This window comes from Hyperolius riggenbachi, chromosome 8 (genome assembly GCF_040937935.1).
Source record: "Hyperolius riggenbachi isolate aHypRig1 chromosome 8, aHypRig1.pri, whole genome shotgun sequence".
In the NCBI taxonomy this organism is placed as follows: Eukaryota; Metazoa; Chordata; class Amphibia; order Anura; family Hyperoliidae; genus Hyperolius; species Hyperolius riggenbachi.
Window position 1 is genome coordinate 69,014,930 of NC_090653.1, and position 16,352 is coordinate 69,031,281.

At 44.1% G+C, this 16,352-nt stretch overlaps 1 protein-coding gene across 1 annotated transcript in view; it reads right to left on the reverse strand.

The window, feature by feature from the left end:
- Window positions 1–5,644: 5,644 nt before the first annotated feature.
- Window positions 5,645–16,352, reverse strand: part of TGFB1 (transforming growth factor beta 1) — a 62,775-nt gene continuing 52,067 nt past the window's right edge. Inside the window, exons 5-7 of the mRNA XM_068250622.1 lie at window positions 15,872–16,022; window positions 11,808–11,955; window positions 5,645–9,977 (exon numbers count right to left, since the gene is read on the reverse strand). Coding sequence (XP_068106723.1) covers window positions 9,819–9,977; window positions 11,808–11,955; window positions 15,872–16,022 — 458 coding nt within the window. The 3' untranslated portion in view covers window positions 5,645–9,818. The remainder of the gene's footprint in view (window positions 9,978–11,807; window positions 11,956–15,871; window positions 16,023–16,352) is intronic.

Sequence of the window (16,352 nt, forward strand, 5' to 3'; positions counted from 1 at the left end):
CGGGTTCTCTTTAATACCAGGGCCGGATTTACCATAAGGCTCTGTAGGTTACATGCCTACAGGCGCCTGAAGATGGAAAGGTGCCTCACTCCCCTCCCTCCCTCTTTGTCTATAAAGAATCCAGAGCAGAGCGTAAATGAGAGGTTACTCACCTAGCGCTCACCATTCCAATGATCAGATCTCCATTCAGTTGGAGGCACCACTGGATACTTAATATTTACTGAGGGTACCTCTGGCTACATAATGCTAAGGGGCATCTGTAGTTACGTATGATGGGCAAGGAAAGTAAGGGAGAAGTGATAGCTGGACAGCCAGCACATTTGCAGTGTGTTTGGTGGGTGTTTGTAGGTTCATGGAGGGTGAAGTCTAAGGTGACAGGACATCTATGCCTATAGGCTCATGTGATGTAAATCCGGGCCTGGTTAATACTCTTTTTGTAGAGTGAGCTTATAAGATCATGTATGATTGGTACAGAATCCCAGACACGCTACATAGGTGGGACCTGAAGAGGAATAATAAATACCTGTGATGTGATCTTAGTGCGGATCAGCTCTATTGCTGGTGGGGCTGTACTCATGTTACAGCCTTTTGGAATCCTTGTATGGCTGTGATCTCTGAAGCTTTGGATGTGGTCGTCTCTCCTTGCCCTTAGATAGTCCTTTGTATGGCTGCCTTGTGTCGCTGGCTGTCTTCTCAGGGTGAGGAGCAACCTGTACTTTTCCACTAAGTTCTGGTACATAATTGCAATGGTTGATCGGTATACAGTAAGGAGGTGGCAGCTGAATGCCCGCGTGGATAACTTTAAAGCAATAGACAGAGCAGTTTCCCACTCTGTCAACATTAGATAACATTTTTGGCTGGAGTTCCCCTTTAACACTACTGATGCATAAAATGTGAGCACTTCAGGAAATATCCTTTTCTGATAACTGGAATTCCCAGGATTAGCTCCTCATTGCCTAGTCATGATTTGCCAATGACTGTCTCAGCGATGATGTCACTAGTAGGAAGCAGACGATTACAGGTGGTGGGAGAGCTGCCATGTGCCAGCTCATACATGCCGCTCTCTAATGACATGCCATATTATTATTCACAAGACTTCATTTAAAGTAAACGCATAATGAGAGATAGGTGGAGGCTGCCATTGCTGACCTTCTTCCAATTTCCTGGCAGCAATGCTCATCCTTGGGCAATAGTAACTTTCTGAGTCGCTTACCTGGAACACATAAGCAGATCAGGCCTTTCTTGCTCTATCTACACACTGGCTCCAGATGAGGGACACAGACAGTGGCGTAGCAATAGGGCATACAGAGCTTGCACCTGGACCAGGGCCCCTGGACCAGAGGGGCCCACTGGAGGCCCTCCTTCAGCCATCTTATTCGCTTTCAATTGGTGTTATGCTGGTAATGAACACCTTTTTATGTGCATTGCATAGTGGTATCCTTAAAGATACACTATTAAACCAAGTGTTCTAAAATGACAATGTACAAATAATGTCTAAATAGCTGTGTAAACATTTTCATACTTTTCATGTTAAATATCAGAGGCAAAAGCTGTAATTGATTGTGTGTAGATTTTAGCTACGTTTGGATGTCTCATTTGCATAGGTGAATCTCTGCAGTCTGACATGCTAAGAACCGTGTAATATTGAAGCTATAGTTATATTAAATGCTTCTGGTTTCAAACACACAATTACAAATGTTGATGTTGCACATAAGATACATTTCCTCTGCTCTTTGCAGAGAGCTCAGTCAGAGACAGGCAGAGCTTTCTCTCTCTCTCTCTCTCACACACACACACACACACACACACACACACACACACACACACACACACACACACACACACACACACACACTCAAATAAAAAGCAGCACACGCAGCCGGCACTTTGCCAGCCGCGTGTGCTGCCTGATCGCCGCCGCTCTGCGGCGATCCGCCGCGAGCAGCGGCGAAAGAGGGTCCCCCCAGCCGCCTGAGCCCAGCGTAGCCGGAACAAAAAGTTCCGGCCAGCGCTAAGGGCTGGATCGGAGGCGGCTGACGTCAGGACGTCGGCTGACGTCGATGACGTCACTCCGCTCGTCGCTATGGCGACGATGTAAGCAAAACAAGGAAGGCTGCTCATTGCGGCCTTCCTTGTTTATTCTGGGCGCCGGAGGCGATCGGAAGAACGCCTCCGGAGCGCCCTCTAGTGGGCTTTCATGCAGCCAACTTTCAGTTGGCTGCATGAAATAGTTTTTTTTTTATTAAAAAAAAAACCCTCCCGCAGCCTGCCTGGCGATCTTAATAGAACGCCAGGCAGGTTAACAGATGAAGTGTGAGGGAATTCCCCCTCCCATCATGGTTCACTCTGCTGTCAGAATTGCTGTCAGAAAAGTGTGAAAGGAATTAGGTAACAGTAAACAAGGAGATAAAAATTCAAATGTATACACCAGTACTTAGCAGCACTTCCCAAACATTTCCTATCTCAGTTGAAAAAAAACAATCGATAGAGTTCCTTTAACAAACTGTTTCCTTACTCTAAATACACTTCTCTGACACTGCAACAGTCCTTGGTAGATTTTGGGGCTCCATATCAATTGAGTGCTTGGGACCCCATGTAAAACTCGCACTGGAGCCCTAAGCTCCTTAGCTACGCCACTGGATACAGAAACCATAATAGCCCAGGAGTAGGTGTTCTAGCCAAGTAACAAGCATTTTTAAATTAATTCAGCAATGGAATTTTGCCTGTTTCTTTCAGGGTGGGTTTTCTTTAAAGTGATACTGAAGGGAAATTGAAAAAAATCAGATACCTATGGAGAGGGAATGCTCTGGATTCTACTCAGCCTTCCTGTTCTCACTCGGTCCCCTCATTCTAGTGCTGTCACACCCATTCCACGTATGGTGGAATATGCCTTCAGGGACCCTTGGAAGGCATCGGGAGGACTTGTGTCTCTGAGGGCTCCTGAAGAGGGGAGGCTCCGTGCTGCACATGTGTGAGCCCATCTTCAGGAAACACTGGGGGACACAAGTGCTCCCAAAGCCTTCTGATGGCTCCTAGTGGCAGTTTACCTTTACCAGGGGACAGCGCTGGAACAAGGGGACCGAGAGCGGACAGGGAAGGCTGAATAGGGCTCCGTAGGTAAGTATCTGACTTTTTTTAACTACAGATTGAAGAATATTTCTAGGGTGTACTATATGAATATATCCATGTTATATCAGTTTGTGAAAATAATCTTTTCCCCTTGCTTATAATATGCTTTCAGAGAACGTTCATTGAAAACGGCATTACAGAACATTTTGTTTTGTTCCAGAGCTACATAATCTAGAGCAGGGCTGGTTCTAGACTTTTTGCTGCCTGAGGCAAACTTGTGAGGATGCACTCCCCACCCCGATTTGCAATGGTCACACAGCACCCAACAACTTACTCTGCTTCATTTAATGTTCTCACATGACATGCTGCAGCTCAGCACAATAGCACACTGGCTGGCTGTGAGTCTGTGACAAACAAACTGCTCACCCTCAGCCACTCCATTCCCCTTCAGAAAGGTACACACAGTACAAAAATGCTGCCCCTGAAACCTCTGTACCTGATGCAAGTGTTTCACCTTGCTACATAAGAGAACCGGCCCTGATCTGGAGAATAATGCACAAGTTAGTACTGCTGGCTGCTGCTAAGAGTATCAGAAGAAGGTCCCTCCCTCTTGACCTTTCAAGAAATCCTATTGGTTCTTCGATATGATGGATGGATCCACAGGCCAGTAGGAATAATTAGGCGCTTAGCTCGCTTTTCTCTCACATCCATTTTGCTGTATTACATCTGATTCCTCTCTGTGGAACTACTGAGTAGGCCATGGAGTTTTCACCACAGATAACCGCTGATTATGTAGTTATTCATCACATTCTGTGTATATATTATCTGGACCCACCTCAATTTAAGTGACCTTTAGGGAGTCGGGACTTGCAATTACTGTCGCCTGTATGGATTGTGGGTTGAACGTTTGGGGCCGAGTGCTATACAGATGCATCACTAGCTTCCAGGCTAGTGACGCACCTGTTGCAATAGACAGTAGGGAAGGGACGACAGTGCAGTGCTTGACCAATCTGCTTCTGGCAGGATGGTTGAGGAGTATAAGATGTCACTAATTATTCAGCAATATAGTAGAATACAGAATGTAAATAATTGAAGATACCCACTTTTATGATAATTTTCTTGGTTTCAGCATCGGAAACATATCCTAGATCTATATATTTCTGTATATTGGTATGCAGCTCCGCCCTCTCAGTAATGCTTAGCCTAGGCGGGTTAGCTATGCAGAATTCTCCTGTTATTGCATTATGGGACACCAGGTATACTTTTCACTGGCTTTGAAATTCTCTCTGGAATTCTCAGAAACAAGGCGTGACTAAAGGTGTCGCCACCTGTGATAAATTTCAGAATGTGAAAGTCTGTGACAGTTTGCCCTTTATTCATAAACAAAGTATAATAAACACACTTCTTGAATCCAAGTACCACTTTTATTTATGAACTTTAAATCATTTATTTTTTTAAATAAGAAAGTCAATCTATATATAAAAAAAAAACATTTATAAAGACAACAGTTTTTTTAAAAAGAGAAATATTTGGCCTTCCCATCCACTGTAATGAGCCAACCTCTGACAGGTGTTTGCAGTCCCACCCTGCATCATCGTCCACCAATGTAAAGAAAGGGATGATCTATTTCGGTTGGTTTTCCCTGAGTAGGCACCATTTCCATAGCAGTCCGCAGCTTCAAACTCATTTGCCTGAAAATATTCAGTGCAGTTACAATGTAAATCATTGGTTGGGTTGTTGTGTCCCCGCCCCTATAGGCTCTAGCTCCGCCTCCTCAGCTCAGTTTGCCTCACAGACGTCCATTGACTCATGAGAGAGTCAGCCACTTCCCTGCACAAAGGCTGTCTGACTCCTGCAAGCGAGTTCGTGTAAAGCTCTGTGGAAGGCAGAGTGGGCCGCATGTTCCTGATAGCAGCTTTGGCAAAGGTGCCAGAAGCCCCACAGCACGGCTAGATCTGCCAGCATGCTCACTTTCCCAATGTTTGTTATGAGATAATTCTCTCATGTTATACCATATTGCAATTTTTTACTTTACTTATATACCACATTTAAAAAAATTGCATAATATTTCCTCTTCTGTCCTGATGCCACTGGCTTGTCCGCCATCTCATTATCACTCCTTCCCTCTCCATTGAGCAGTACATGCCTGCAGCCAAACAGTGAGTTTGTACAGCATTTATCCCCTAAAATGTCACCCCAACGGTTCAGCAACAACTGTGTGTATGAGGCTTAAAGGAATTTTTAATAGATTAGATATTAGATTTAATATAAAGCAAGGGAGAAAAAGATTGGCACTAGATGTCAGCAGAAAGCATTGGTCTGATTCACCGGATTCTGTGTTCTCTGCTTCCATGTGCAACTCATAGAAAATCACTGTGTAAATTGTAAGCAAAAGAGTGGCGAGGTACTGTAGTTGCAAAATGAGATACCTTTAATCAACAATGTTGAGACACATCAGGGTAGACAGTGGGGGTGAGGGAAGCCTGACAGCTGTTTCGCTGTAATAAAAGCTTCCTCAGAGGCCAATGGAAAGAACTTGGCCTCTGAGGAAGCTTTTATTAAAGCGAAACAGCTGTCAGGCCTCCCTCACCCCCACTGTCTACCCTGATAGATTTAATATAAATACTAAAGCCAAAGACAATCTATTAAAAAAGGAAGCCCCCACTTGAAGGCATGGAGAGAGTGGGAAATCCATAGGAATGCACGGCAATCAGCCTGAAGCCCTGGGTGTGTGTGTGTGTGTGTGGGGGGGGGGGTATTTGATAATGTTTCTGTTGAGCTCTGATCCAATATCTAATGGGCCATCAGGCATATCAATCATTTAGCATAGTGCTGTTAAACTTCATGGGTAGGGGTGTGTCTAGCACCGTATTTTTTGGCTGGAGGGGGCAGAGCATCAATGTCTTTGCTTCATGGGGCGGAGCATGGAGTAAACAAAAGATGGGCCTGCCAGAGGAGTGGGCTGACACAAAAAATAGCAAATGAGTGCGGGCCAGGGTCACATCAGACCTGTGGGCCACATAAGGCCCACGGGCCGCCAGTTGGACAGCCCTGATTTAGCACATTTAGAAAGCCTATGACCAGCCTCCTGCACACTGGCCAGAAGTTTTGCTACTGATATTTTTTCGGTGGGCAATGTAAGGTAATAAATAAAATACAAATCAAATTCAAACTCTTTTCCCAGCTCAATAACACTTTTTAGAATTATGGAATTGCTTTGGAAAATCCACACACTTGTATGACTGTTAGGCCTCTTTTTGATGGTAGGGTGAATTATGCGCTTGTTGGGGAGTTCTGCATCCTGTCTGCTGCCCACGAGAGCTATTTGGGTGCAATTAAAATGCACCTGAATGGCAGCATTTGTAAAACTACGCATTACCTGCTGGCAAGGAACTGCGACATGATGCATCTGAGCATGACTGCGGCTGTGCTCAGATGTGACTCCATGGGGGGCACATGTATTATAACTTCGCCAGTGATTTGGGCGCAGGGTGACCCAGATGATGACTCACCCTGCTGCCGCCCAAATTCCAGGCAGCGTTAAATACTATTCATCCTCTGAGCCATAACAACTTGGAGGGAGAAGTAATTTTGGGCCCGGAACCCTGAATTACCTGTGCACAGGCCAAGCACTGCTATAGCCGCGCCCAACTCAGGCACCACGCAGCTCACGCACGTGCAGAATCCACCTGCTTCACCATGGGGAGGGCGCCATTCTACTGCCGGTACGGAGCACTGACAAGTGCATGGCCATTCCAAGAGAGCAGCTGACAGGCGGTGAATTCATCGCCTGTGAGCTGCCCAATGAAAGAGCCCTTATCCAGCTTGTCATCCCCTTCCATTCAGCTGTCAAGTCTAAAGTGTTCTGACTAGAACTTAAAGCGTATTTAAAATTAAATAAAAAGGCAGTCCAACGTACAGCGAAGTCACGTGAGTAAAACGTTTAAAGTCTCAAATTTTAAGATAACACAATTTTAAATACCCTGTTACAGATTTATTAAAATCAGTGCATGGAAAATTGGAGCAACAGAGGGGAAGCTACTCATTCTGTAACCAATCACAATCCTTGATCTAGCATCTGCTCTGCTACGGCTGTTGCCTAAATTTACTTGCACACAGGTATGGATAAATCCCCATTGTTCATAGAGGCATTTGGAAACTTGCTTATTGTAGCAGCACTCCAGAGCCCTGGTTATCCGGAACTCAACTAACCAGCAGTCTCAACCAACCACCACAAACTGCCAATGGTTCTGACGCTCTCCCAAGGTTAATTTACTTTCAATTACTGTATTTTAACATTTAATACAGAGTTCATGGTATGTATGTAGAGTGGGGTATAGTATTGTATTAGCTGGGCCTATTTCTAACTTTGCGTCTCAAGCAACCAGATAGCACACCTATCTGGCATCAGCCGATCCCTGTCGGTGCTGGATAACCGAGATCCTACTGTATTTAGAGTCTTTAGAGTACTGAGCAGTTGCGGTTATTACCACCGTTGGGCTTTGTTTACTACGTATGGAAAATGGAGGAGAGCCTAAAGCAAGCTTAATGTGCCCCACTCGATAAGACATCAATTGAATGGAGAGTCATTTTTGTTTATACTGCACAATCAGTTTAGATAGATTTTAAAAGACATTTGATGAGCAACAACTGAATTGCAAGCTCAGTGCAGTGCAACACTATGTGGGGGTCTGCTCGTTAGGCCCCCATCTTTAAGGTGGCATCCATCTTCTTGCAAGGAGACCCCAAGTGTGGCCGATTAAATCTCCCGGTGGCGTCATGTATCCTTGACTGCTGCAATGCATGCCGGGAGATGTACTCTTATCGCAGGACTACATCTCCTGGCATGCCTTGCAGTGGCCAGGAGCACGCACACAAGTACTTCAAACTTGCAGCTTTGTGTCTCCCTGGAAGAAGTTGGATGCCACCATAAAGATGGCTTGTGTGCAGCTCCCCAAAGGTAAGTAATGCCTGCAAAAACTACGACGGCACTCTCCATTTATTTATTAAATTTTGTAAATGGGGTGCTCAGATCCCATTAAGGGTGCAGTATTCTTCCATGTACATTAGAGGGTGCAACAGGCTTTTGCCTGGATGGCCTATCCTCAGAAATTACCCTGGCCTCTCCCCAGTGTAATACCTTAACTTTCATGTATATTATGGACTGCTTTCTTATGTTTATCATTCAATGTTCTGAGTGTTGGTCCTCAAGTCAATACTGGTTATGTACAGGTTCCAAAAGATGACCTCCGTCACAAATCATACTTTCTTTGTGTTATGGATGGAGCTCACAGAAGCCTTGTCTTCTGATGTCTAGTCCTGCCATAACCATTCCTCAGTAGTTTGTGAATTCTAAAAAAAAAAAAAAAAAAGACTCCAAACCAGAAGTTAACACCTCTGTTATTTGTTACTTGTAATCACTGGAAATACATTGAACAGAACAGAAATAGACCTAAATTGTAACAGTGTGTCAGAGATACCTTCTGGCACCTGTACGTAAGCAGTATGATCTGTTCACAAGCTTTGAAACACTTCCAAATTTACCTTAATGTGCCTTCAGCACTCTGTTCTGTTGAAGTAAATATCCCGTCAACCAACCTAGACCTTTGGTCTATAAAGTAAATCTGGTAGTGGACAAACCACCAACACCATAAAGGCCAGTACCCACCGGGCGATACTTGCAGCGATGTTACCCAACATCGGGCAACATCGTTTAACTTAAGCAACCCGCGCAAAGTACCATGATCTCTTGAAGTCTCACGCTGCGAGTCATGTAACATCGTGCATATCCGCCGGCCGGAAGATGGATCGGCGGAGGGCTCGTCGTCAGGGAGACATCGCTGGATCCATCTCCCTGCATCGCGAGATGAGTACATAGCATTCAATGAGTTTATGATGCCATAATACAGGGAGAAGCTGTACAATAATGCACTATGTCTAATTTGAGATACCCCTTTCTGCAATGAAGTCTGGTGATGCATTCATGCCTCAAAGAGTAGCAGAGTCTACTATTGCAGGCACAGTCTAGCAGTAAGACCAAATTTACATTTTACAAAAAGTGTCCAAGAATATAACTCTGCTGATGTAGACTCTACTCAGATTCTCTGTTCATTTTCCAAGTCATAAACTCAGTTGCCTTGGTCGTGCTGGATGTATAATTTGATCTTGAGGTCCTCCTCTTGACTACACTGGCACTGCCGCCAAAGAAGAAACAGAACCATAACATTTGATGGAGCCTTCAGTATCTTTACTTCCTTTATCCTTACAATTCGATGTGGCTTGGTACGGCTTCTATGCCAGGTGTGACTGTAAATTCCAGTTTGGCTTTGGTGTTTCGCAATGTCATGCAACTTTTCAAAAAAAAAAAAGCTTCCTAACTTTAGTTTGTATTGCACGAGATGTGCAAGAAGGCAATTCTTTAAGAGTGTTGAGCTTTGCTCAGATTTCCTGGCACAGGTCAGTCAGTATTACCTCTTCTAGCTGGGTAACTGGTGGCTTAATGTACCAGCGCTGAAGTCTTAACCGTGGAGCATTGTGTACATTACAGGAATAGTCTCTGCTGACCTTTGACCCCCCCCATGTCTGGCAGCCAAAGAGGAAAGTTTGTTTTGACCTAAGACCTCAGACACGAATGTCCACACATGGGGTACAGAGGCAAGTGCTGACCACTGGTCTCTCTGCCTAAAGCTGGTGGAGGCAATGTCCAGTACCATGTTGTTTCTTTAACCTCTGACCTCCAGGACTAACACTCAGCTGCACTGACAAGATCGGACAACCATGTTTGATAGTTTCTCTACTTTTGCTGTTCGGCCAACATAGTAGATAATGGGGAGAGGGTCCAAGACTTCTGGTACGCAGCACGGAGAAATGGAGGCCCCTGGATTATTCTGGTTGTAGAGGGACAGTACCTGAGAAAGACAAAACAGAATACAGATATTATATTACAAAGTGCTTTGAGGGAAAAATGAGTGATTTAAATTGGTGAGTATTTATAGTATAGTATTTGAGTATGTATAGTTCTGTAGTAACAGTGCCACTAATCCATAAATGTATAAAATAAATAGTTTTACTTATGTTTCATGTGTGTATCTGTCTTCAGCATAAGGGCTGGGGCCCACTAGAGTTTTTTTGGCAGTGTTTTTGGATCATGTCAATCGCCGGCAGTTCCAAAAAGCACTTTGCCAATGCAAGTCTATAAAGTGGGACCCACAGGAGCGATTTCAATTGAGGAAAATCACAAACGCCGGTCCTGCAACATTTTGGGAGCCATTGTGCCACTGTACAAGGTAAACGACTGCTGCAAAATCGCTTTTGAAAAGCGATTTTGCAGCGACTGGGGGCCGATTTGAAATAAAGTTTAATATACCGTACTTATTTGGTGTCCCGATGTCTACCTTCCAATCGTAGCCCAGCCCCCTAGCAGAAGAGGTCACAGGCGCTTCTCTGATTGGAGATAGAGAAGGACCTATGACCTCTTCTGGGGGGTGGGGCTAGGGGCGGAAGCTGGACATCGTAAGTATAATAAACTTTATTCTCACAGGAAAAACAAAACAAAATGCAAAATGTTTTTAAATGCTGGGAATCGATGTTGCAAATGCTCTGGGGATAGCTGTAGAAAAACGTTTGCATGATCTCTAAGGGCCTGAGCTCACTAACGCCGTTGTGAGCAGATGTGTCTGGTTTTCAGCATCTGTAACATTGATGTGTTGCTGAAAAGCGGACACAACCGCACACAACTGCTTTAGTGGGCTCAGGCCCAAAGCGCAGTAGTGATTCCGAGTCCCAGGCCTAAGGGATCCATGATTTGCCAATAAATTACCGTAACCAATCAGATTCTGCCCTGCCTTGTGCCAGCTCAGGGTTCTCAATACTGTAGATCAGTTTCACTATAAATAGGACAGTTTTTCCTAGGAAATAGTGTTTTGCATTAAAGTATCAGTGAACTTAAAATGAAATGTGTGTTTAATGTAACCCTGTAGTGAGAAGATATGGAGGCTGCCATGTTCATTTCCATTTAAATAATGCCAGTTGTCTGGCAGTCCTGCACACCTGTTTGGCTACGGAAGTGTCTGAGTCACACACCTGGAACAAGCAAGAATTAAGGGCCCACTTCCACTAGAGCCGAATCTGTGCCGAATCAGCAGTGTTTCAGCACAGTTGAGTAGGGCGCAAAAATGCTGCCTATACTTTCGATTGTTTGTTTGCCCTGCAGCCAAAATGCCAGGGTAATCTGTGAAGGATACTTTTATCGTTTTGATGCCATCGAATCGTCAATGTCATACTGCAGCGCTCCCATAACGCCAGTTGCCAGTGTGAAACCTCAGCTTCAAGGACACTTGAAGGGAAAGGGATATGGAATCTGCCATATTTTTTTTTTTTTAGACAATACTAGTTGCTTGACAGTCCTGGTGATCACTTTGGCTGCAGTAGCATCTGAACCACACACCTGAAACCAGCATGCAGCAATTCCAATCAAATTTCAGTCAAACACCTGATCTGCATACTTGTTCGGGGTTTTATGGCTAAAAATATTACAGGCAGAGGATCAGCAGGACAGACAGGCAATCTGCATTACTTAAAAGGAAATAAATATGGCAGCCTCCATTATATCCCTCTCACTTCTGGTGTCCTTTAATGTACCTTTTGGGGTTTGCATGTGGCCTGATAAAAGTGCTTGGAACAATAATGCATATTTCTCGCCTGCACATTTGCTGCTGGACCGGATAGCTGAGACATACCTTGCTGTACTGTTTGTCCATGCTCCACATAAAGGGGCAGTTTCCCAAACAGTAATTGGCTTCATATCCTTTGGGTTCGTGAATCCATTTCCAGCCCAGATCCTTGCGGAAGTTAATATAGAGGGGTTTTACACAGCAATTCTTCCCACTGGAATGGAAACAAAGATATATTTTAACTCATCAATAGATATCTCTTCTCTAAAGTGGACCTGAACTCTTGCACAGGACAGAATAAAAACAGAAATGCACCCTGTATGTATTTAGAGAGTTTAACCTGTCTTATTCCCTCTCATCTGGGACTAATCACAAGTTGTAATTTGATCTAGCAGCTGTGTCAGCTGGCTGCCACAACAGAGCAGCTAGCTGGTAAACGCAGGATGTTAAAGAGAGCCCGAGGTGGGCTCATGAAATGAAAAAAAAAAATAGGCTACCTGATCCGGGGGGACTGAGTGGATCAGGTAGCCTCCAAAACCGCCACTCCCGTGAGCCACAATGGCCACCTCTACGTCACGACGCTGGGATGAGAGATTCATTCTCTCATTCACAGCGTGCAGGGAAGTGGGGGAGTGGCAGGGGGCGTGGCCAGGGAGAGAGAGCTGCCCAATGGCAGCTCTGGAAACCCTGCAGGATCGCCCCTGGTGGGCGTTTTGAACAGGGAATCCCTCTCCCACATGTTTACCTCCAAGATAGCGACAAATATTGCCGTTAATTTTGGGGTGCTATACTGCGGCGGTGAGAGGACACCGAGGCATGTCATGAGGCAGAGAACATGCCTCTCTGTCTCATCTGCCCCCCCAAAACAACCCCGGGTTCTCTTTAAAGGAAATATCAGGGAATTAAAAAAAAAAACTGATTTTTTCTTCTTCCAGCCCCTGGAAGCCTATGTTTACCTCGCCGCAGCTCCGCTCTCAGTAGGTATCCTAGAGACCAGCTTCCAGGGGCTGGAGGAAGCCTGAAAGCCCCAGATAAGTAAATCTGTTTGGTTTTTTAATGCCCTGGTGTTTAACCCTATCATATGTCTGCCTCCGTGAAAGCAGGAAGTAAACACACTGCAGATTTATGGCAGGATTTGTATCAGCTGTAACAAAGAAATGTTTTTTCTTTTAAGGTTAGTATGTTGATGCTTATCTTTTAGAACAGAGAGGAAGTTCTGAGTTCAGGTCTGCTTTAAAGGGAATGAAGCGAAAATAAAGTTACGATATAATGATTTGTATGTGTAGTACAGCTAAGAAATAGAGCATTAGTCTCGCAGATATGAGTCTCATATTGATTCCAGTACAGGAAGAGTTAAAGGGAACCTGAGGTGAGAGGTATATGGAGGCTGCCATGTTTATTTTCTTTTAAGCAATACCAGTTGCCTGGCAGCCCTGCTGATCCTCTGCCTCTAATACTATTAGCCGTAGCCCTTGAACAAGCATGCAGCAGATCAGGTGTTTCAGACTTTAATGTCAGATCTGACAAGACTAGCTGCATGCTTGTTTCTGGTGTTATTAGATACTACTGCAGAGAAATAGATCACCAGGGCTGCCAGGCAACTGGTATTGATTAAAAGGAAATAAATATGGCAGCCTCCATATACCTCTTACTTCAGTTCCCCTTTAAGAAACTTCACTTGTTATCTATGCAAGAGAGCTTCTCTGAGCTCTCCGACTTATTTAGTTGACTACATTGCTATATTCTGAAGCACTTATACATCAAAGAAACAGAGACGACTTCAAATAAAATTTTACTGCAGGGAAGTTCAAAGGATCATTAGCTCTGCTCTGTTTCATAGTTTAAAATGTTAAATACTACACATATAATTCATTATAAGTTGTTTTTTTTGCTTCTGTGTCGCTTTAAGATGGTGCTTTTCCAGGAACTGAAATGAGGCATTGCTTTCATTAGTTCCTAAAATCTTAATGCTCAGTTCACTGGATGAATATCTCTCCTCCTGCATGATGCCCTTTTCCAGGTTGTAGAGTTTTCCACCAGGATGGCTGAAGGCATTATTACTATTTACTGTAATTATAAAGCGCCAACATATTACGCAGCGCTGCACAATAGATAAGAAGGGATGACAGTACAGGGTCCATCATTATTAGTTATTATTATTATTATTTACTGTAATTATAAAGCGCCAACATATTACGCAGCACTGCACAATAGATAAGAAGGGATGACAGTACAGGGTGAGACAAAGTAGAAGAAAAGATAGCAAAAGAAATCTGTTGGAGTCCAAGGTGTAGTGCGCCAAATGAGGGTGCATAATCCAGGTGGCAACATGGGCAGGGATGGTCAGAAATTTCCGTTGGAATGATAATTTCTGCTTTTCTGATCGGAAATATGGTTCCCGATCAGAAAATCGGTAATCACCATTCGGTAATCGAATTTCCAAGGAAATCTGATTTACCGCAACTCAATAATTTTAGCCCAATCACAGAACACGGAGGCATTGGAGCAATCAGAGAATGCAGAGGTTTTACATGAAAATCAGATTACTACTGTAATGATGGACCAAGATCACAAGACTCGGATACTACTGAGTATTTTTCGAGTCTTCTGATTGGCCTAAAATTTCCTTGGTTTTCCGCTGTTCGCGGTAAATCAGCGTATTCGCTCATTGGTCCTATACTACTATTTCCAAATGTCCGTAATTTGGAGAATCCTGAAGTACTCAGTAGTATTGGACCAATCAGAGAATGCCGTGTTTTACAGCAAAAAATCTGACATTTTTCAAATACGTGGCCTAAATTAGTGGCAACTTTTGATGTGTTGAGTCCACAAACGCGTGATCACAATCTAATAAAGAAAACGTTTTTTACACTACAATTAGTGTCATCTAAGGTAAGCCACCTCTTCAGTATCAATTTTGTTGGATTTTAACCTAGTTTTATACCTATTTGGGTGCCCATTTGCATTGTTATATTTTCGTTGGGAGCTTGTGGCCCATAGCCCCAACTAGGCCTGAAAGATAAATCGAATTTAAACCGAAATCGCGATCAACAAGTTCACAATTTCGGAATCGTCAAAGTGGAGAATATCGCGATGACGACATTTCCACAAGGGGGAAGTTTTAAGACACTGCTTCAAACTTCAAAGTCCCAGCGTATGTGGCCCGCAGTGTCAGTCATACCTTCCGCATGAGTCCAACGCTGTCCATCCTCTCTTGCCATCTGCCGGCTCTTGTGCACGGCATACTTCCTGTATGTCACATGACATACAGGAAGTATGCCGTGCATTAGGTCCTGCAGGACGTGAAGTGGATAGACTGGCATCGCTAGGCTCGTGCTGGAAGGTATGTCCAGCACTGCCGCAGCGTAGGGGACAGAGTGGGCACAGAGAGACAAAATGGGCACAAAGAGAGACATAAAAGGGCCTAAAAGAGAGGCCCAGATGGGGCACAGAGAGACAAAAGGGGCACAAAGAGAGACACAAAGGTAGCGAGACAGAGAGAGGCCCAGAGGGGGCACAGAGAGACACAAAGGGGGCAAAAAAAGACACAAGGGACAAAAAAGACAGAGGGGACACAGAAAAAGGGGGGCACAAAGACAAAGGGAACACAGAGAGAGAGAGACAAAGTGGGCACAAAGACACAGAGAGTGCACAAAGAGAGACAGGGGGACAGATAGGCACAGAGGGGGAACAAAGCTTAATTTGAAGGAAATCGCAAATCGAAATCGTGATTTTGCAACAGAAATCGCTCAATTCAGTTTTTTTCTAAAATCGTTCAGGCCTAGCCCCAACTGGCTCGCCTGGAGTCTCCATTCTTCATAACAGAGCAGCTATGCCAAGAGGATCCATTGATCACCCAAGTGGAAACAGGTTTATTATCTCCACCTAACTGCTTGGTTAGTTGCCCTTTAAAGCAACCAGCCTTTGTGAGGACCTCTCTTTTTACTCTATGAGAAACTCATTAGTTACTGCACCATTGGGACTCCTTGTGTCTATGTGTTTGTTTCTGAAGGTGTACCATCATCTCGTCCCCCAGTTTGCCTATGGATTACAGAATCTGGATTTGTGCTAGAAGGAGTTCCCATTGAGAGATACAAGGATCTGGAACTGCTTTTTGAACAAATACTAACGTGCGGCAATATTCTTCATCTACGCCTCTCTTACGGCGTAGAGTAGGCATCTGGTCCATCCGTTCCTGTGGAGTGTAGGTGATTAGTAGGTAGGGGAGGTTTTCACTTTTCTTGGAAATATCTCCCAAGTCTCCTCTTGCCCCAGAAAACCCTGAAATAAAAAACAAAGCAAAAAAATCTCTACAGGTTCTGAAAGAGGAATTTGCCCAGAACTACCACTAACCTCAGCTCCCATATTCTTCTGACACATGGGGCCATATGCTATTACCTTTTTTTCCTGAGTTTTCTCCTAGGAGATAAGTTCTCACCATTTTGCAATAGAAAAAGTACCACAAAGTAGGTGAAAAAGTACTATTAAAATTATTTTAAGTAATTTGTTTGCTCTTTGGTGGTTTAAAAGACATTTTATTGACAAGTTTGAAAATATCACCTAGAAGAAAGCTCAGGAGAAAAAGTTAGTTGCCTATGGGCCACAGTATTA